General features: G+C 40.6%; 2 protein-coding genes across 4 annotated transcripts in view; both read right to left on the bottom strand.

Annotated features, from left to right (window-relative positions):
* The window catches only part of MAP3K3 (mitogen-activated protein kinase kinase kinase 3), a 35,663-nt gene extending 28,454 nt beyond the window's left edge, over window positions 1-7,209 (bottom strand). Inside the window, exons 1-3 of the mRNA XM_075176836.1 lie at window positions 6,953-7,209; window positions 1,333-1,454; window positions 895-935 (exon numbers count right to left, since the gene is read on the bottom strand). Of these exons, the coding sequence (XP_075032937.1) occupies window positions 895-935; window positions 1,333-1,454; window positions 6,953-6,956 (167 nt within the window). The 5' untranslated portion in view covers window positions 6,957-7,209. The remainder of the gene's footprint in view (window positions 1-894; window positions 936-1,332; window positions 1,455-6,952) is intronic.
* Window positions 7,210-7,912: 703 nt separating this feature from the next.
* TACO1 (translational activator of cytochrome c oxidase I) lies at window positions 7,913-20,893 on the bottom strand. 3 transcript variants are annotated; one of them, XM_075176833.1, is made up of 6 exons: window positions 20,842-20,893; window positions 19,818-20,093; window positions 19,490-19,596; window positions 12,932-13,065; window positions 10,936-11,113; window positions 7,913-10,848 (listed from the first exon to the last, which is right to left on the bottom strand). In XM_075176833.1, the coding sequence occupies exons 1-6, from the start codon at window positions 20,885-20,887 to the stop codon at window positions 10,648-10,650; spliced, it is 942 nt and encodes a 313-aa protein (XP_075032934.1). In that variant the 5' UTR covers window positions 20,888-20,893; the 3' UTR covers window positions 7,913-10,647. The 3 variants fall into 3 exon arrangements, with proteins under 3 accessions (XP_075032934.1, XP_075032935.1, XP_075032936.1); XM_075176834.1 differs by lacking the exon at window positions 20,842-20,893 and adding an exon at window positions 20,809-20,840; XM_075176835.1 differs by lacking the exon at window positions 20,842-20,893 and adding an exon at window positions 20,815-20,836.
* Between the last annotated feature and the right edge of the window lie 2,003 nt (window positions 20,894-22,896).

The raw sequence follows: 22,896 nt of genomic DNA, 5'->3' as shown, positions 1-22,896 counted from the left end.
GCGTGAGCACGAGGAAGCAAAATCTAAGGACAAGCCATTAGACCACACACCGAGCAGCTCTCACTTAACGCAGGGATGGCACGCTGCTAGATACCTAGTCATATTTTGGCAGATCATATGTTACAGGTGCTCTGTGGAAATGGTGAATGAGGAAATCATTTTCCTGAAGAGGAAACGAATACAAGCTCAGAATGACACATGGAAATCTACTGCAGACTAGAGATTTAGGGCCATTAAACCAAATCTACAAGCTCATTAATACAAGAGCCAATCACAAGTGCTTAAATTTGTGTAAACGTTCCAATTTCTCAACATAACTTGACATGCATAACAGGGGAAAGCAAAGGGTTTTCAAGCTTTATAATATATATATATATTAAAATATAAAGCTTCGTCATCTATATCATCATTTAATTATATAGCACCACTGATTCCACAGCGCTGTACAGAGAACTCATTCACATCAGTCCCTGCCCCATTGGAGCTTACAGTCTAACATACTCACAGACAGAGAAACTATATATATATATATATATATATATCTCTTCCTGCACTTGCCATATTTTGATTGGTTCAAAACCATAGTGCTAAGGGGTAAAACACAAACTACCCCCTCCCCCCCCCCCATCATCATTCACAAGTAGATCTCTTCTAAAGGCAGCTTGCCTTTTAAGTTTAGTAAAGGGACTGAGCAAAGTAGACTGTGTCTAGTATTGTATGATTGAAAACAAAATGTGTACACAGGAGCACATTTCTGTCCATATATTTGGCAGGATTGTTAGAGAAGTAGTAACAAGAGAAAAATACATCTGCTTCTGAATGGGATATGGTTTTGCAATACATTGGCAAGTTATAAATCAAAGGATAATAAAGGTTATAAATAATTCTACTCACCGCCTCTCCCCATTGTGTTCAAACTTTATCCTCACATCATTCTTAAATAAAGAATAGAAACAATCACATACACATTCTTAATGTTTGCATTTTATAAAATAGTTTTGGGGAACCCCAATTTATTTCAACTTATGTTTGACTAGAAGGTTTTTGATACCTTATATTTAATGCTTAAAAGGCCATAAAAGAGAAAGTCAAAAGGGTGCAGACTTTACATTAGGAAAAGATAATAACTGTGTAATAAAACAACATGCAAGAAACTGCTAAATATTCTAAAAAGAACAAGTCAAACAAGCTAAAAACAAACTATGAAATAAACTTTCCTATGGCCTGTGTTAGTGGCTTCTAATATCCTAAGAAAATACAGGAGGTGCATTAGCCCATATAGTAACTTATCTGACAGTCAACAGTACTGAAGTTCCAAAAGAAAAACCTGACCTGTTTATTGGGCGGACAGCTAGCTTTTGTTTTCACCCCTTCGATCCCTCCTGTTCGTAGTCGCCTGCCCATTTGTAGGGCAACCAGGTCCTTCATAATGGACTTAAGAGCTTCCTGCTCGTCTGCAAATAAAAACAGTAAAAATATTATACATATTTTTATTTTAATCAGAACTAGTCATGACATACAATAAAGGATAATTTACCTAAAAACTCAAATTAAACGGATATGGAACAACTTGTAATACAAATACTGCATACATGTAAAAGATGCCATATGCAGACATTAAGATATTTGACTGTGTGTGCAAGCCTTGCCAACGAGCCTGATCAATGCCCCAAGTAGATTTCTACTACATCCGTCATCAGAACTTTATATAGAGCAAATAGGACTTGACTTTTACATACATTTGTTAGTCGTTTTGCTTTTGGTGATGTTTTTCTTGCATAGCACTTGTAAATACCAATTGTAAAGCGCTACGGAATCTGCTGGCGCCATATAAATAAATGTTGAGGATGATGATGATGATAGCACTTCACTTGCAAGATCATCTTTCATATAAATTATATAAATAAGATTACTGCAACAGAAATTATTCCCTTGAGCCTGTAAGATGCAGGGTTGAGTGGTATACTTAAATCATCAATGACATACATTTAGGGCCGCAATAATATTTATTAAATATTTATACAGGGCCATTTATATAGGGGCAACACACGCTGCAGCACTTTCCACTTAATGGCATATTGAATTCACTACATCGAACATAAAACTACCATTAAATTTATTAGGGTACAAACATTCATTCATCGCCATCCATTTGACAACCTGCACCTCACCTATGGGACGCACAAAGATACATCTCCAAGAAAGGCGTATCTTAAAGGAACGCATGAGTAAAACGATGGGTATATCTAAGGGCCATGGTAGACGTGTCTCTCGAAAGATTATTGTACTGAATACATTAACGTCCCTGACTCACACCCCCAAGTACAAGTGAAAATATAAGATACACTCAACTCAAAGTTATACATATGTGCTGTGCAACAAATCTTGAGTCACTTTTTACACAATAGACTCAGACCAAGATACCTTAATACACTGATATAGCTGTAATAACTAAATTAGTAATGAATACAACAATCTCAGCATTTGCTTATGGAGATCTGCAGCTATTTTGTGTATTGTGCATTGTACAGGCTGGTGACCACTAATAGGTGATGGTGAAAATAACAATGGAAATCTTCATCATCATCACCATTTATTTATATAGCGCCACTGATTCCACAGCGCTGTACAGAGAACTCACTCACATCAGTCCCTGCTCCATTGGAGCTTACAGCCTAAATTCACAGGGGGGGGGGGGGGGAGACGGAGGGGGGGGGAGACGGAGGGGGGGAGACGGAGAGAGAGACTAGGGTCAATTTTGATGGCAGCCAATTAACTTTCCAGTACGTTTTTGGTGTGTGGGAGGAAACCCACGCAAACACAGGGAGAACATACAAACTCCACACAGATAAGGCCATGGTCAGGAATTGAACTCATGACCCCAGCGCTGTGAGGCAGAAGTGCTAACCACTTAGCCACCGTTGTTAAATTTGAGTCCGAGACAAGTGGAATAAATATACACACACTTATATACAAACAGGTAGGGGGACAAAAAAAAAAAAAACCCCGAAAGCACAAACCTAAAGACAAATTCACTAAGCAGGGTATTAGACCACCATGCATGGCCTATATGTATCAAGGAATGGAGTCTACCAATGTCTGGGATTGTGCAGAAAGCATGCAGCACCATTTTTATTATAAGAAAGTCACTCAAATGACACCTGTGGCTGATCGTAGTGGAAAATTGTCTCTTGAGTTGCTGCAGAATATCCGTTAAAAGTTCCACTGGGTTCCAAATTGGTGACTGAGAATGCCATGACTTATGGATAACATCAGTGTCAGATAATGCATTGTCATCCTGGAAAGGACAACTCCCATCAGGTAAGAAGTGCTGCAACATTGGGTGAAGTATCATTAAGTAACAATTAGCATTTACTTTGCCGTCTACGGAAAGCACTGCACCCAAACCGTACAGGAAAACGTGCCCCACAACATTAAGCACCCACCAGAAACATTCATTATTGGAAACAAGCATTTATGGCTAAAGAGTTCTTTAGATTGACGTCACATATCCTCATCATCACCATTATATCACATATAGCGCCACTAATTCCGCAGCGCTGTGCAGAGAACTCACTCACAACAGACAATGTCCCATTGGAGCTAACAGACTAAATTCCCTAACAGACAGACACAGACAGACAGACACAGACACAGACAGACAGACTAGGATCAATGTGTAGCAGCCAATTAACCTACCAGTATGTTTTTGGAGTGTGGGAGGAAACCCACGCAAGCACAGAGAGAACATACACACTGCACACAGATAAAGCCTTGGTCGGGAATTGAACTCATGACCCCAGTGCTGTAAGGCAGAAGTGCTAACCACATACACTTGTCTGTTTGTTAAGAACATGGCAGAGAATGATTATCTAATCTCATGATTTTCCTCCACTGCTCTGAAATCTATTGCCTGTGTTCTTTGCACCACTGAAGTCACAAAAGTTCAGTGCCCGTTGTGATGATCAGCTGATGTAGGCACTGCAATGAACCTGGGAAATCTCTATTCTTTGAAGTTTTCAAGAAGAATTATCAGCCACCAATGTTAAACCATTCACTGGCAAGTCTGTATCACTACAGGTGTGGTATAGTTGGAATGAGGAGAGACAGTGGAAGGTGGAGACAAAAATCAGCTGATCATTGTGGAAATCTTAAGGCAGTCTATTGTCAGCAATCATAACAGTCCTTCACCATTCATATTAACTGAACCTCCTCCTTTTCTGATTCTGTAGAAATGTTGCATGGGGCTCTTGTAGTTGTCTGTCAACTCTGAGTAGATGGACGCCAGGTATTTTGCTTTTGATACAGATCCAGGACAGTTGTTCTCTATAGTCAAGGTAGTTCAGGTGGCAATTGCTGGAACCAAGATGATGGAGATCACCAAAGAAGGGAGAGATAGAACTACTTATGTTGAAACCCAGTCCAGTTGCATCCACTAGATATTCTAAACAATCGTGCCCTTGGTGTTGAGATACTCCTAGGCACCACATGATAACTTACCAATGCCTTCTCAAATTTTTTACCAGTTTTCTATTTGTGAGAAGAGGCTTATGCGAGAGGTTGGGCACAGAGCTTATCTAAAGCACAGCTCTCTCTAAAGCTGGGTACACCTTACAATAACTTCATTCAATTATCGTGCAGATCACACGACAAACAACCTTTTGTTCAGATGTTGCAGTTGTGTGTACACTCCGACAATCATGTTTTATCATACCAAAGCACATTGTATCTTTTGATTTGGTTTTATAAGCTTCCTAAAAATCATGATCAATGATGGAACAATGTCAGGCAAATGTGGAAGTGCGTACATACTCACGACCAGCAGTGTAGGCATTTCTCTGCTGTGTACAGAGGAATGATCTTTTCAGCAGATGGTTATGAGAAATGAAGAGCACAGATCTGAAGGTAAATCTTATAGGTGTGTGCACAAATCTGCATGCTCACCAGGATTTTCAGTCGTTGGTAAAATTGTTACAAAAATCGCATCTGCAGTAATTTTCTGTTGTGTGTACCCAGTTGTCTAAATGCCATTTGTTGCCATCTTCGGATTATGTTTTTTCCCCTCGGAGATCCAGGCCGACATAGCCTTAGACACCATTGCTCGTGAAACATTAGCAACTTGAACAGCCTTGGTCACCGAAGCTCTTGTCAACGCGCCTAAACATTCATCCCTATTTCAAAGTCACAGAGGTCTCCGCTTGCAGCCATGCTCGCCATAATTATAGGCAATCAGTCCAGCATTTTTATACATGACAGTGACCAAGCTGGGATATTATTTACTTAATTAAGGCTTGAGTTACACCTGTGTGGTTCATTGTTTTCGGTATTCTTAGCGTTCCTCATTTAAAAAAGGTGCTTCTATTTTTTGTGTCAAATACCTGTATATAATATACACCACAGAAACATGGCCTGTGCACACACATTACATAGCATGCAACAAACCAGTAATACAGCCAATGAGCGCACACAAACAGAAATAAAAAATTTGTCAAACCAGGAAAATACAGCCTGTGCATGTACCATACTAGTAAAACATTCCGTGCCCAAAAGTAAAACCTGCACATGTAACTTAAGGTATCACAGCACGAATAAAACTTCAGCTCACATATACATCATTTTAAAAAATAAAGCATGCACGCCAATAATACAGCATACACATTTTAAGTAATGTTTGTATGGTGGGTTAGATAGATAACATTTTTATAACAGCACACTAGGAAATCAAACGTTTTACTAGATGGAAAACATAAAAGGATAGATTAGCAACAGCAGCTGTACTAAATATGATCAAACCTTGTAATAACACTTACACACATATTTCAGTGTCTTTGCTGTGGAGGAGTTACATTTTGGGTTTTTATGCACCATATCTAACAACTGTCCTGCAACATTTCCAATTCGATGAAATGCTGATGTTATAGGTATGCAAGAAGGCATTAAAAAGTTAGAGCCGGAGATTGTTCACACATAGCCACCTTAAATCCACTTTTCAGCCGCTAACACCTGAAATTTGCATTATAAATATTAGTGCAGGGGATGGTGGTGTTATATGGTATACGGTAGCATATCATACCGCCGCTTCAATTGGTTTGATTGTAAAATTACCAAATTCCATTTACTTACATTCCCAAAGCACCACTACTAAATTTCCATACTGCCAATGTATTACAAATGGCTTCTTCTGGGCTCATTTCCACCATTGCATTCTAAAGATGTTACATTTTAGAATGCAGCATAACCAATTTCCCAATATATTGGTTAAGAACATAGAAAAAAAAATATTTAAAGTTTATCACTAAAATATGTCTACAGCATGTGTAACTTTTTTACAAAATGTTACCCATTTGGCACCCATGTGAACAAGTCTGGGAGCTGTCACCCGATGAGAAGAATTTGGTCCACATTTCTGTACCTGCATTTTATATAATCCTTGCTTTATACTTTTATTTACTCCTATTTCGAAACAATGTAGAAAGACAATGCAGTGTGTCTTATCTATACACCTTAGAACGTTTGTGTAAATATATCTGAATGTGTGCAGTCTGACTTCATCCAAGTATATGTCTGACAGAGTGCAACCTAGGTGAATTGAAAGCAGATTAATACCTACAACTAAATCAGGGATTGTAATGTAAATGTTGCATGCATTGGAATAATGTCTGTAAACATGCAGAGACTGACCAGACTCTCTTTCAAGTACCGCTCCAGTGTGAACACTTACAAATAAATATAACGCAAAATATTGGCATACATCAGTCCATAAGAGACATGCAGGGCACAGAACAGCTCAGCAGCAGTATGGAGCGGTGACGTGCTGCCAGCCCGCCCGGTGCAGCGCACAGTGTCCTGCAGAGCCCGACCGGTGCTACATCATTAGGAATGCACAGCAGATGTCAGCGCACAGCACACACGGACAACGGGCACGCTGTCTCCAGGGATACTCCACACTCACCCATGGCGGTAGACGAGTAGACGTCCCGGGCTTTGTCAGCGTCCCGGCGCCTTGGGCCTTCACTAGGTGGTCCCAGGTCTACTTGAGTCGCTTTCCGTTGCGTTAACGTCCAAGGCCTGCACTCCCTCTACTTCTCCACGGGTGTCCTGTCATGCCCGCGGGCGTCTCCGGGTCACCTCATATCCGGGTGCCCTCAATCTTCGAGCTCCCAAGGCCTCACGCAAGCGCAGCTCTTTACTTTACACAGGACAGGACAGTCGTCAGTCACCGCAGGGCGGGACAACTAGCAGCCATTAGGAGCACAAGTCAGTACGTGGAACGCAGCGCAGGCGTTGGGCGGGGCTTCCGATGACAGCTGTCATTGACACTGGGCGGAGCATGTGTGGTCATAGCGACAACAAAACAATCCTATGGCGCCTGTGTACACTAATAAACCATACAGCTGCAGCACTACATGTCTAAAGCATCACCATCATTTATTTATATTGCGCCACCTATTCTGCAGCACTGTACAGAGAATGTTTGTCATTCACACCAGTTCCCACCCCATTGGAGCTTAGTCTAAATTCCCTAACCCACAAGGCTAGGGTTCATGTTTGTCAGCAGTTACAGTGTGGGAGAAAACCAGAGCACCAGCAAAACCCCAAGCAAACTCCCCACAGACAAGGTACTGGTCAGGAATCAAACTCATGACCCCAATGCTATGAGGCATAAACACTAAACACTGAGACACCAAGCTGCCCCCGAATAGCACTGCTCTTGGGATAATCATTGGGAACATCATCATATAACAGGTTTACTATAGATGTTATGTATATTATTGCAATATTTACTAAACTACTGATATTGCTATTGGTTATCTGTGACAGCTAGTGAGATTGTCCTATATAGTAATTGGTCTACTAGCACTGTAAATATCTATTTTAGATTTATTAGAAGGCAGGGAAAAAGTAATTTAGATAAAGTGAAAGGTTGACTTTAAGTTTATTGCTTTGGAAGATTCCTTTTAAAATTGAAATTAATTGAATTACTCCCAGTACCCACTTTTTCAACTTTAAAAACATTCAATAACACAATGACAATCTGATTTCATGATAAACATATTCTCAGTGAATGCATGGTGACCTCTCCTAGGAAACAAATCTGTAGTCAAGCTTACACTAAATGCACACTGGCCCAAAGATTGCACGAAAAACCTCCAATCAGCCATCATCCGACCGTTTGGTCAGATATCGTGTGAGTGTGTATAGTGACACAATGAACTAAAGTTGTCCCAAAGTGCTGATCATCGTTTCATTTGGCTGGTCGCACTGTTTAATATTTAACGACCAACCACGGACTAATCATGTAGTGTGTATGCACTCATGCTCACAATCTCCATAGAATTTACAGAGTCTGGCTCTTTCCAGCCGATTCTACGAATGAATGTCACGATGAAAAAATTTAGAAAGTGCTGGAGAAGGAATAGTTCATTTGTTTGTTCTGAGACAGAATGTTTAGTTTCAGAGTTAAATTCGCTAGGACATGTGGATAGCTACAAGGCGGTTTTAATCAGTGTGACAATAATGAATAAATGACTAGTGTGCTGTCATTCACTGAAGACTAGAGGACCAGATGAAAATCACATATATGAAGGTAAATCATGTTAGTGTGTATACATTAATCTCCAGATGGATCGGAAATTCAGTCGTAGGTACAATCGTTTGAGATAACATGTTGGTCGAAAAAAATTGTTCAGTGTGTACCTAGCGTAAGGCTTCAGCTGCACCACCTATGGAATTAGGCTGTTCCAAGAAATATACTGCAATATCAGTTAGATCAATAGTAAAATGAATGGAGAGCACTAGAGAAATTAATAGGCATACAGACCAGGTGAACCGTTTATTCACAAATAAATAAGTTACACTTAACAGATGTCAGGAATAAAGAATATGACAATGTTGTGCAAGCAATGCTGATTAGCTTAACCACAATCTGTATCCTGCTATGAATTTTGGGGTAGCATAACATATAAAACATTATAGAAATGTTTTTGGTTTTTTTTTATACAAATACCCTTTACCTTGGTAACAATACTATCAAGTTACTGCTAAAATTTATGTAACAAGAAAAAAAACCAAAACATAATAATTGTACAAAAAATTACACGGTAGCCAAGTGGTTAGCACTTCTGCCTTACAGCACTGGGGTCATGAGTTCAATTCCTGTCCATGGCCTTATCTGTGAGGAGTTTGTATGTTCTCCCTGTGGTTGTGTGGGTTTCCTCCCACACTCCAAAAAAAACATACTGGTAGGTTAAGAGAGTGTGTGTGTGTGTGTGTGTGTGTGTGTGTGTGTGTGTGTGTGTGTGTGTGTGTGTGTGTGTTTAGACTGTAAGCCCCAATGGGGCAGGGACTGATGCGAGTGAGTTCTCTGTACAGCGCTGCGGAATGAGTGGCGCTATATAAATAAATAAATGAGGATGATTATAACATAATAATACATGCCATAAAAGGTAGGTAATAATGCCATCCATTTACGAATTCAGTTTGTGAAAAATCTATGCAAAAAAAAGTAAAACTTTAAACATGCAGTAAAAGCTATTGTAATATCGTAATAATACATGACCTCAAATATATGTAATATTTAATTTACTAAATTTTGTAAAACAAAATATTGATCATAGAGAAAAAATATTTTAACTAACAAATGCATGTTACATACATTTGAGGTCATGTATAATTATATTACAATACCCTTCGGGGCGTATTCAATTGTTAGCGTTAACGCTAACAAACGAGTGCTCAAAAAATCTTAGCGTTAATACGGTAATTACTCGCAAAATTTCAGCTCGCAGCTGAAATTTCGCGAGTAAACTACTGTATTAACGCTTTTCGCGCGCAATATTACCGTATAAACGGTACTATTTTTGGAGCGCTCGTTTATCAGCGTTAACGCTAACAATTGAATACGCCCCTTCATGTTTAATATTTAATTGTCTTGCATATTATGTGCATACATTCCATTTGTTACGGGGTTGCATTATTTTATAGGAATATTATAATATTAATCTCATTTTTGTACAATATTTATTTTTTCATGTTTATTTATTTACATAAATTTTAGCAGTAACTTTATTGCACGATTACCAAGGTCAGGTGTATTGGTATAAATAAGAAACACATAGGGCTATATTTACTACACTGCAGGTTTGAAAAAGTGGAACTTTTGACTATAGCAACATCTCTACCTTTTCAAACCCACACTTTAGTAAATATACCCCAGCAGTGATAAAGATTGTGGTTTACCTTATTGCTTGGACAACACTGTTATACTGTGTGTTCAATTTATTACTGTCAAATGTATATGTAACTTTTGAAATTCATTTATTAATCAAGTTTCCCTTGGTAAAAAATGTGCTAATAGAATCTGCCCCATAGACCATTTATAAGGTATATTTTAAAATCAAAAGTGGATCTTTGGCATGACTTGTCACCATACAGTGCTATTTTATATCACCAGGTACATGAGGGACAAATATAACACTGTGCATCAAGAACTCACATGATAAAATTAAAGTTATTGTTTTCATGGAAAATAAATTAAGAGTTCATTGCTGCATCCCATAAGTTCTGTGACTAAGTCATGAGTCTTAATGTTCCTAACATACAGATAGGACCGTGATGGCAGCAGCTTCTGGAGCATGGGAGTTGCTGCTATTTGATGTTATCATAAACATGCATGACATCCGACTGGTCATTGATCAATTGCAGGAGCTTGAAAACCTGTTCCTTATCGGTATCTGAGAGTTGTACAGTGATTGTTGGCAAGTATTCAGGACCAGATGAGATTGGTAGCAATCCCAAGGAAATTAGTTGGGAGCGGACTTCACGCAATGAGGAAAAATCACAAATATACTGTAAAGAGAGGAAAAAGAAGATAAGAAATTTTTATTGGTCCAGCCTCTGTAACATGTCTCCTTATTACGACACATCTGTTCACACCTTGTACATGTCCCTCTCCTCCTCATCTTGCATCTCCTGCACATCCTCAGCTCCAGCTTGAATTGCTAAATCAAGTGCCTGCTCCATTTGCAAAAGGTTTCCATCTCGGTCACAGGTCTGCACAGTTACCACCCCTTTTTTAGTGAAGCAGTGGAGGGCTCCATCGGTTGGTGTCCCTCTGTAGGCCACAAAGAAAGGCAATTTTTTTTATATTGAAATCTAAACCCACATACAACTGTTGCTAACTATAATACAGCTATATCTAGTGTGAGGACTTGCTTTGAGTGAAAAACATATATATATGCATTTGCTAATGTTTAATATGTAGTGTACATTTACAATATACTGGTTCATTATGATGCTCTCTTTCATAACAATGTTGTTGTTGTTTACAGAAAACTTTCCGCTAAATGCGAATACTGAGATTGGACACATCCAGACAGCATAGTGTTGCCAGTACTAGCAAGTATCTAATAAAATAAAACATCTGTGTAACATCTGGCCTATAAAGAGTAGATAGATCTGTCCTATGCCAGTCACACACAACTTCCCAAGATTACCGAATCTATACTCTCAGAAAAAACCTCGATGACTGTTAGTAAATCCATTATCAAGCATGTTGATAGATGCAGTTAGATGACTGCTACAGGCCTGTGCACACCCTTACCTTCCAACCATGTTAACAGGCCTCAGTGAGACCAGAAGTGATATGGTAACTCGGACTGGGAAAAGAAAAGTGATCCTGTTTGACCCTTGGCTATAGCACTGACCCCTCATGATTCACTGCTGCTGAATTGTAGTCACTGGGGTTCTTAAAAAGGGTTTGCTCTACAGCAGGACTGGCCAACCTGTGGCTCTCCAGGTGTTGTGAAACTACAAACCCCAGCATGCTAGCTGGCAGGGCATGTTGGGACCTGTAGTTTCACAACACCTGGAGAGCCACAGGTTGGCCAGTCCTGCTGTAGAGCAAACCCTTTTTAAGAACCCCAGTGACTACAGTTCAGCAGCAGTGAATCATGAGGGGTCAGTGCTATAGCCAAGGGTCAAACAGGATCGGTGGTTCTTTTTTATGGGGATATTTTCTGATCTTTACGGCTTATGCCATCAGGAGACATTTTTTTTTGGCCAGATATGCGAATCACGGCTATGAGTTTCCATCACCTTTTATAAAAAACAAAGCAAAAACGAGAAATAATTGAAGTAAAGGTGTTTTTGAAGTTATTTTAGTTTTGGAAAACTAAAGATTATTAGGACTAGATCACAGTACTTTCGTAAAGATCCAATGTACCATGTTTATAATAAGTGGAGACTATTGAAAGAACCCCCAAAAAAATAAGCCAGACACAGACTGATGATCGCAGTAGTGCACTAGCTGGCCTAACGCACAGCAACCCTAAAAGAGGATGGATACCCCCAGCCTAATCACAATGTTTATCATGATTGGTACAGAGGCTCAGCAGCAGCGCAGACTACCTGGCAGAAGAGCATACCAAGGTAGATTGTGAACGGATCATGTGATATATGCATACAATCCACGGTGGGCCGCTTTGGCAGAATACACATTGCTGCTGCTGAAACCCCCAGATAATCATGATAAATATTGTGACGTGGCCGTAGGTTTACATTCTCCTAAACAAAAGGTAAAAGCCTGTCAAAATTAAATCAATAAATAAGCATGCACCTGGCCATGAAATAAAACCATTAAGTCTAACACATAATTCTGATTACAAAAAATGCAAAACTAATCATTCTCAGGGCACAATCAAAAGGTATAAAATTTCCACTGCTGCAGTCACAAAACATGTTGTTTTAATTTAAATTCACAGACATAATCTTTGGGACGGCGGGATATTGACTTCTTGTACATTAGGCACAACGTGCTCCATGTCTCAGCGATGTCACTGGTTCCTACTAAATTGATAATCTGTGAGGACAGGATATATTGGAATAGCTCACAAAATGGATTTAAAGTTTCAGCTTTACCCTGACCACCTACCCATTATTTTTCAGAAGTAATCTTAGATCTGCAAAAGAGCGATTGGTGTTATCTGTTAGAAGCTCAATAAGAAGGGAAGAGCCACCAGGCCCTCTTGCTTGAAACAGTGTGTAGGAGGTGGGCTTAGATTTATCCTGAAAAAGAAAAATAATATACAACATATAAACGTAGAAATATACCATAAATAAATTTTTCATGCAAAGTACTAATCAACAATTTTCAGCTGGGGTGAGTTTAGCATTAAGCAAAACAGGTTTTTGTCTAGGGACAGCAGAGACTGAGAGGCAACTATTTCCCTGTAACGCATGAATATGAAATTGTTTCTCCTTTAATCGGCAAGGAAAATAAACAAATGTAGAAAATAAACCGATTTTTGGCTTATCTGCAGTGGCAAAGAATTGTGTAGGGCAGTGACATTGTGTTCTGCTCTAGAGCTGGATTAGCTTAGCTACAGAATATTGTGTGTAAAAAATGTGGATAGTGGATGAAGGACATACAGCACAAAAGGTTGACTCCAGTGATGTAAATCTAGCCCAAATTTCACACTGGTTTTCTGGAGACTATTCAGATGCTTTTGCCAATAGTTCGGGTATCATCATTACAATAAATTTGAGAACCAATTGAAGACAACATGCTGCAGTCTCAAAGTTTCAGTTCAAGAAATCAGTGAAAACAGAAAAATGCCATTGGATACACTTTCTATTTGGAGGTGTTTTGCATCTAAGAACCATAGCAATAATAGGATTCTTGTTACTCACCGTAAAAGCTGTTTCTCTTAGTCCACTGGGGTACACTGTGAGACACTGGTTTATAGAAGGTTGTCCTGGAGTCAGGGATACATTAACTAAAAGTGTTGGGAGGATACCAACCACTACTATGCTTCTCCAATAGGAACTATTCCTCAGTTTTTGTTAGTAACAAAGCCCAAACAGAGAGACGGCCTAACAAGGTCAAGAAGAAAAACTAAAACAGACAACAATCAAACAATCAGAGCAAAGGGTGGGAGCGCAGTGTCTCCAAATAGGCTAAAAGAAATAGATTTTATGGTGACTAACAAAAATCCTATTTTCTCTGTCACCCTATTAGGGGACACTGCGAAACATTGGGGACATTCCAAAGGAATGGATTGCTCTGTAACACAAAACCTTGCGCCCAAAGCAAGTAGCAGCTTGGCACAAATGTTTGGCTGAAGCACTATGACGCACCGCTCACTAAGCACAAGCTGAGCCGGTTTAATGTAACCCAACTCAGATACCAGACACCCCGACGAGACAGCAAGTAAAAATTTCACCTTCCAGGTGACATAACTGAGACCTGCAGACTCCATTGGTTCAAAGGGCTCTCTAGTAAGGGCCCAGAGCACCAGATCAAGGTCCCATGGTTCAACCGGGTGCACAGAAGGGGGTTGAGCATGAAGAACTCCATGCAGGAAGGTCTTCTTTTATACTTGTAAATTTGCGCTGCAAAAAGATGGACATCGTTGATATCTGCATCTTTAAGGAAGATAAGCAGAGACCCTTATCTAAATCCATCTGAAGGAAGGAGAGGAAATGAGAAAGATTAAATAGAGGTGAAAAAACTCTGAACTTTACACCAGAGAACATATGCTGTCCACAACCAATAAAGAATTGGCAGCAGACAAAGGGTTTCCTGGCCTCAATCATAGTCAATCACCTTTGGAGAGAAACCCTGAGCCTGAAGAATCAGAGTCTCAGTAGCCACGCTGTCAGAGCCAGACGACTTAACAAGTGGAAATGAAGAAGGCCTTGCACAAGAAGGTCGGGACAAAGAGGCAACCTGATGAGTGGAACTATGGCCATCCCCAGGATGTCAGAGTACCATTCCCGGCGGTGCCAGTCGGGGGCTACCAAGATGGCTGGTACCCTCTCCTGCTTGAGCACCCATTGGAGCATGGGGATTGGCAGAAACAAGTACACCAGAGAAAACCGCCACAGAATCATCACGGCATCAATGTACTCCGTGGTGGGATCCCAGGATTTTGCGTAGAAGAGAGGAATCTTGAACTTCAGATGGGACGCCATGAGGTCGATCTCTGGCTGACCCAAACGCTTAACTAGAAGGGAAAACGCGCCCTTATGAAGAGACCATTCTCCCGGATGAAATCTGTTGCAACTGAGGTAATCGGCCTCCCAGTTTACCACACCTGGGATGGAGATGGCCGATATCACCAGAACGTGACGCTCCACCCAGGACATGACCCTTGAAGTTTCCTTCATGGCAAGAGCACTGCGGGTGACCCCTGGATGGTTCAGGGAAGCCACCGCCGTCTCCTTGTCCGACTGGACCTTCAGAGGCTTGCCTGCTAGCTGCTTCTGAGCTATTACCAGCGCTTGGTAAACTTCAGGGAGCTCCAGCACATTGATGGCCAAAAGTGAATCCTAAGAGTCCCAAAGGCCCGGGAACTGGAAAGCACCAATGACCATGCCCCATCCCGATAGAGTGGCATCTGTGGTCATCAGTATTCACACTCAAGACTGGAAGGAGCGACCCATGGTGAGATCCAACCACCAGAGAAAGGACTGGCGGCAGATAACCTGATGAACTGTCTGTCCACATGAGAGGGGATTTCGACAACTTCCAAAGAAGCTCCCTCTGGAACATCAGAGAATGAAATTAGGCAAAGGGAACCGTTTCGAACACAGATACCATGGTGCCCAGAAACTTCATGCAGTGGAGAAGGGACACCTCCTGCCTCGCTAGGAGGGATCTGGTCTTCGACAGGTCCAAGAGAACCTTGTCCTCTGGCAGAAACACCCGCTGACACCTGGTGTTGAAATTGAGGCTCAGAAAGCACATCCTCTGTGCGGGAATTAAGGAAGACTTGCACCGGTTTATGATCCAACAGTGTGCTTCCAAGAAGGACATCGTTAGGTACAAATAGCGGCGCAGACCCGAGTAAGATAGGGCCTTCAGTAACTGGTTGGTCAAGTAAAGAACAACTGTGATGCCCTAAAAGCAGAGGAGGCCTGCCATGACAGCCATCACCTTCGTGAAAATCCTTGGGGCGGTAGCCAGACTAATGGGTTAAGCCATGAAATGATAATGGGCATTGCGACCGCCAAGCAAAGGAGACACTGATGCCCCGCCCAGATGGGAACATGGAGGTAGGTATCCTATATGTTTAGAGAAGCAAGGAAGTCCCCTGGTTCCAAGCCCACGATGATGGATCGTAGCAACTCCATTTTGAAGCCCAGGACTCAAATCCATTTGTTGAGGGGTTTTAGGTTCAGGAAAGGCCGGAAGGATCCATTCGGCTTTGGAATCAGAAGACATTGGGGCGGTACACCTGTCAAATCGTAACGCAGGTGTCCTAAAGCGAGCTCAGGGAGGACAGAAACCTCCCGTGGAGCAGAAGGGCAACCCCAAACCCAGTTCCAGTGGAGGAACTGGAATGATCACACCCGAATCCAAGAGTTTTTGGATTGCCCCCCTGGAGCATGCTACGCAGAAGACCTCATAATGGCAGACACGTAGTGAAGAATTTGCGTCATGGGAAATGAAGCAGACTGATCACACAACCCTGGGTGACAATCCCTCGAACCCAGGCATCAGGGGTTGATTCCAGCCATTGTTCCTGAAAGCACTTAAGACAGGCCACTACCACAATTCCGTGGCAGAGTCCATCTGTTGGCCTAGGGTTCCCAAGTCTAGAAGACCCTTGGTCCCTATAGAATCCTCCACTTGAAGAAGAGGACTCCCCCCCCCTTGTGGAAGCCCTTGCTGAAGAGGTGAAAGAACCGAAACCTGGGATGTTTAGGTTTAGTCTGGATAACTGCTAAAAAGAGCTCTTGCCACCAGTGGCCAACTGAATAATCCAATTAGGCTCCAAAGAGGATCACGCCGTCAAAGGGTCATGCCTCTAGCGTATGTCTGAAATCAGCATCTGCAGACCAAGAGCATAGCCATAAGGAAAGCCTTGCCGCTACAATGTAGAGAGCTTCAAGGTAACGGAGATTGCATCCAAAGATGCTTTTCCTAAAAAATCTGAAGCCTCTCGAATGTGATCAGTTAGAACAAGCAAATCAGCCTGCAGCCAATTTTCTTGCAGACCCTTGGCCAACTGTTCAGACCATGCTGAATAGACTTGTTCACCCAGGCTGTAGACATGCCCAGTCTGAAAAGGCGACCCGCCGCTACATAAGCTGAGCACCGCAAGAAATCACATTTTTTGCTGTGGCGTCCTTGAGAGAAACACCACCCTGTAGCAGTGAATCTAGTTGGCTTGGCTATAGGTGGACCCACAGCGGGAAGAGTCTTCAATTTTGCCACCTCCTCTAAGGCCAGAGGCTCTAGCTAAACCCTGGGCAGACTCAGCAAGGGAATTCGCTAAGGCAGACTCCGACTTGGACACTCCCAAGATAAGAGGTACCAGGTGCAAATGTGGAATGTCGGGTGCAGAAATAGAACTGGAAGAATCACCTACCTCACGGTGAGACATTACCCGCGTGAGTTCAGCTATGGACGTTGTCAGAGGGCAAAGCCAAGCCAGTTCTTCCACACCTGCAGATACAGACTGAGGCAGCTGCTGTTCTTGGAACTCCGACTGTCCACAAGAGAATTTAGCATTACATTTTGCATAAGTATAATGCAACACAGACTTTCCGGCATTCCCTTTCTTCTTGGAAGTCCCTTTTTCTGCCATAAAGGTAAATTATTACACAATTACAGGGAAAGAACAGAATAAATGTCACAAAAAGTGAATATACAGATAGACTGGTCACTGGCACCTATACACTTGCCATATACCTATATGAGATTATATATATATATATATATATTATATAGGATAGCTCATTCTCACACTACACAGAGGTAACAGGATAAGAGAGTATGAGGTAAACAGTGACAAAGTACAGGAGACCACCTATACCAATTAGAGACCGTTTCCAACATGGAGGAGCACAGCAGAGGGAGATCAGCAGAAAAGAAAATGGGACCTCCGCATGCCAAGGAAAGGGAGGAAGAGACCACCCCTACCTACACACCCACAACAAGGAAAAGGAAATCTCCTCTGTCCTTAATGGCTGCACTGTGCCCTCCCAATGAGCACTGCCACAGCTGTACTCTCCGATTCAACAGAGATCTGCTGTGGCTGCCTGTCCTCTGGCCGAGTCTACTCTACTGTGCACAGTACTGCTCGTTGCCTAGGGGGACCATTGTGTGCTGTGGTTGCTGCTGTCAGCACTACCTGCCTGCACAGAGAACACCCGCCGGCAGTGTCCTGTTCGCTGAATGCAAGAGGCTGATGCAGCAGTGTTCGAGGTGAGGGAAAGCTGCAGGTTACTCACCCTGGCTTAGAGGCCCAGAGTGGAGGAAAGCCACAGGCTGTCCATTCCTGGGGAGGCGTCCCTCAGCCCAACACACTAAACAGTTAAAAACAGTAAAAATTTAAAAGTGAAAATGAAAAAATAAAAAAATCAAGGGCAGGAGCCCTAAAAACATATGCCCGACAAAGGGCACTTAAAATAAACTGAGGAACAGTTCCTATAAGAGGGGCATAGTAGGGGTGGAGCTATCCTCCCAACACTTAAACAGTTAAAGTGCCCTGACTCCTGAACACCTACTCTACCCCAATGTTCCCCAACAGGGCAACAGAGAAACTCTATTTTTTGAAATGCTTGTGTTTCGCTGAAAATAACTTCATCAAGTCTAGTAATGGCTACTTAATGGAATAACATTTTTTTACAGTTAATTTTGCATATAAAAACTGCTAGAAAGCCTGAAAATATTCTTGCAGTGGTTCTATATGTCTGCTTTTACTTATTTAGTGTAATCCCAGAAAGTTGGCACAAAATTACACTAGGTAGTTCACCCTAATGTACCAACTATTTGTACTCTACACAATTACCTGGGGGTATTTAAGGCCAAAAAAGACCTGTTAATTTTTTTTTTAGTCAAAAATATATATACATGCACATATTTGCATTATATATATATATATATATATATATATATATATATATATATATATATATATACACACACACACACACACACGTATGCATATACACACACAAATATATATATACACACATATATAGTTGCAGTTTGTATGGATATAATAGTTCTGCCTACTACAGGACACATGAATAGCATATCCACTGCTCCAGTATGTACCGTGTTTCTCTATATAAATCCCTAGTGATGCTAAATTGTCCATGCTAAACCTGGAACTGCTGCATTAAGTGTTCAAATTAAAATGTTGCTACATGGGATTCCAGCCCAGGTAAATCAGCATTTAGAAAAGTTACTAGTTTAAAAAAAAGAAAAGAAAAAAAAGTGGATTTGCATCATTCAGTAGTAACAGCATCTGACAGTATGAGTAATGTATTTTTATTTATCTTCTCTATTGTAGGTCTACGTGTACTATTATAGTATTGCATGCACTCTTTATTTGTCTGTGTATAACTATTATTACTTGACATAATGCAGGTTCACAATGTAAATGAACTTGCTCAATACTATTCATCATTAAATAATTTGATTGATTGAATGTGAACAGCAGTTTGTGCCTGGCTCTGTATTGTACTAACTTACCGCTCCTTTGATAGCAGCCTCGATGGAGGACTTCGGCATGTTCTTTTGTTGGCACTGCTCAACCAGCTGGTGTAACTGTGCATTGAAGCTGGGGTTTGCACCGCCCTCTGCAAGGAGTACACATTAAACAATACTGTTACAAGTGCAAATCTGCACTAAAACCACACCAAGCTAGACATTAGCTTTCATCTGTCCAGTGTGAATTAAACACTTAAAGCACTATGCTTATGATTTGGCACAGATTTACACCTTTGAGCAATGTTAGTAAATAATCCTTACTGGGCCACTCTTCTCCATCAGTTGCAGATGAGATGCCACCAACTCATACCTCTCACAGCCACTTTGATCATCATAGAGAGCTTGGCGAACACGCGAGCCCTGGCTTCATCCTTTGGACCCTTTATATGCTTCACTTTGGACCACTTGTTATGTCCAGCTGAGACTACCTTAGACGTATGAAGTTTCGCCTCCTGGATTCTCAAGTCCATACAATTTACTTTGTCCAAGGCTTCCTGACAGCCCAGCAGTGACCTCAAAAGACTATTCCTGTAGGATGAACAGATCCTGCTTAGAGCCAGAGACATAGCGCCCACACTTGCAGACTCTGCAGATAAAGAGTAACAGCTGTTCATATACTGTCTAAATAACAACACTCTTTCCAACAGCACAGCATAACAAGGTAAAATATTTTAAAATCTATCCTAGAATTTCTATTTCCCTATTTTTCATTCAAGAATGACAAATGTAAATCCAAATATACTAATAATAAATAATAACTGGATAAGTTGGTAAAATTGTTTAATAAATAACCTACCGTATAAGCAGTAAGCAATAATTATATATATATATATATATATATATAAAATTTATTTTTTAAATAAAGTTTATTTATTAAAGTGTTTAAGACAGCACAAATACATTTTTACAACACAAAAAAACAAGACAAAAATTAAAATAAAATGATTGGAAGTTAAAAGATAACATCCCCTCTAGCTAATCTACATCTCTATTCTCATCGTTAATAGCAGAGTACATGTATACATGGCTTAAAGAAATATCCTAATAGTCACTCCTGTAAAACTCACTGTACTGACCCTTATACATATAGTGTACTCGTTAATACGGTTGTTAAAACGTGTATATAAGTAATCATATTTAAGATGCAAAAATATTATTGCTTGATTCATACCTTACTTTTAAACACATATTATAAAATGCACGTTGTTTATATCCCATGGAAAGCAATAAACTATGCTTTGCAACAAATAAATAATTCATATTCTCCAGCTAAAATCCGGTAAATCCCCCCACACACTGACCTCTACCTCTCACATTTTACTTTGCTCGTTTACCTTTGGTAACAGCTAGATCCCCTTCAGCAAAAGGACCTTCTGACATCACCGGGTCATGTGACTGCTGTAGTCACATGGTACACAGGGGAGGCACAGGCACTGCTGCATGTGTTTCTGTGAAGCTGCAAAAAGTAATGTAGAATCAGGTAGAGCAATGTTCTGGCAACAAACATTGCAATATTTCTACTGAATTCAGGTACAAAAATAGTTTTCCTTGTCAGGCTAATTCACGTGTGAGGTGCTTTTCAGGCATTATTTAATCCCAGAGAAGAGTCTTCAAAACAGGACACATTGGGTGGAATTCAGATAGTTCTACATGTCAGCAATTTGAATAGTCCAACATTGTGAATGAGTATTCCCAAAGTGGCATTGCATGTCCTATGTTTTTTTAATGCTACCACTTATACTTGGTAATGGCCAGTGATTGATCCTAATTGTGCTTTGGCATTGCTGTAGTCCACTTATAAATCCCCATAGTGAATTCCACAGTGGGTTCTGTCCCAACAATGGAGGGAGGCAGATTTACTTGACACTTTCAGATTGCCTTGCTTTAAAAGCAATACAATAGGTTAGGTGGGGAGGATTAGGCAAATTTAACAATTGCTTTTTGAGAGATAATGGGCTAGATTTACTAAGCTGCGGGTTTGAAAAAGTGGAGACGTTGCCTATAGCAACCAATCAGATTCTAGCTTTCATTTATTTAGCACCTTCTACAAAATGACAGCTAGAATTTGATTGGTTGCTATAGGCAACATCCCCGCTTTTTCAAACCCACAGCTTAGTAAATCTAGCCCAATGTGTGAATACTGCTTATTTTTCATGCTGATCAAATAGTATACATAGGCCTCTCTATGGTAACAGAACCTTTATATTTTTTTACTTGACAGGTAAAGACCAAAAGCAAAGAAATATGTATTGTGGACAAATAACTACTGTGGGGTAAATTCACATTCTAAACATGTATGAATGGAAGGTTCAAATGTAAATGGTGTTAAAATCAATACATGCATTGCAGTTAATAATAGGTAACATTGGATATCCACAGAAAGAATGTCTCCTACACTTTAGAGAAATGTAAATTACTTTGGTAACAGCTATGATGGTTTGTAACAGGAAAACTCATTAGAGACAAGAAGTACGAAATTATTGCCCCTGTTAGCACTGTATGGATAATGCAATATTGTCCATTGCAGTTCATTCCATTCAAAGGGATGCAGACAGACACATTACATAACAAAGGTTTGCCACCCACAGCCCTAATGACCATTTTTTGGTGTCGGCTTTCCGGTAGTTCACTGGATGACATGTTTAGGAGTCTGCAAACATGTGACCTTTCCATGAAAACCCTTGCCAATCCTGGTCGAAAATAAAGGGGTTCCTTTTATTCATTAAAAGGAAAACACACCACTTTCTTTTGGGAATAGAGTTTAGGGATATACTCTATGGTTTATTTTACAAATATAACTGCTATCTGTAAGGATTTGATATATAAACACTCTAGTAAAATATACATAGCATTAACGTGCCCTGTAACTCCTGCCATCTTCGAGAGGGCAACCACTATAAATCCTTGTACGGCTGGTCCCTCCACTACGTCATCTTGCCAACATAACAGTCAAAAAAGTAAATTGTGCCACTCAGTTCAAATCTGATGAAATCAAGTTAGTGACAAGGGGGAGAGGAACCATCATTGACAAAGTACTTACTACATCTGAAAATGGCAGAAGAGGAAAGTACTATACACACTTTACTAGAAGGTCTATTTAGCACATCTAACATTGAGTGAAAAAATACACAAGGCAAAATAATTTAGTCTTTCATTTTGTTCTGTAATATATATTTTACACTGTTTATTGAAAGAACTGAGCGTACAACAGGTAGTTGAAACAGTAAGAAAGATGCTACTACGGACAATAAAAGTTAAGAGCATACCACATATATAATCCCCTTATGTTCCCGTGTAGCTACTGAAAGGAATGGAGAATCAGGTAAGATGCGGTAATGTAGAGCACATTGGTGAAAAGAAAAGGAGACTTTGGGAATGATCTGATGATT

Source organism: Mixophyes fleayi, chromosome 6, assembly GCF_038048845.1.
Source record: "Mixophyes fleayi isolate aMixFle1 chromosome 6, aMixFle1.hap1, whole genome shotgun sequence".
Taxonomy (NCBI): Eukaryota; Metazoa; Chordata; class Amphibia; order Anura; family Limnodynastidae; genus Mixophyes; species Mixophyes fleayi.
The sequence above is the reverse complement of the archived record's forward strand: the minus strand, read 5'-3'. Positions and strand labels throughout refer to the sequence as shown.

Coding starts and splice junctions, on each gene's coding strand:
- TACO1 (XM_075176833.1), bottom strand. CDS start 20,887: ATGTCAGAAGGTCCTTTTGCTGAAGGGGATCTAGCTGTTACCAAAG. Junction 19,597..19,817: donor GATCAAAGTGGCTGTGAGAG/GTATGAGTTGGT, acceptor TACTCCTTGCAG/AGGGCGGTGCAAACCCCAGC. Junction 10,849..10,935: donor AGGAGAGGGACATGTACAAG/GTGTGAACAGAT, acceptor CTCTCTTTACAG/TATATTTGTGATTTTTCCTC.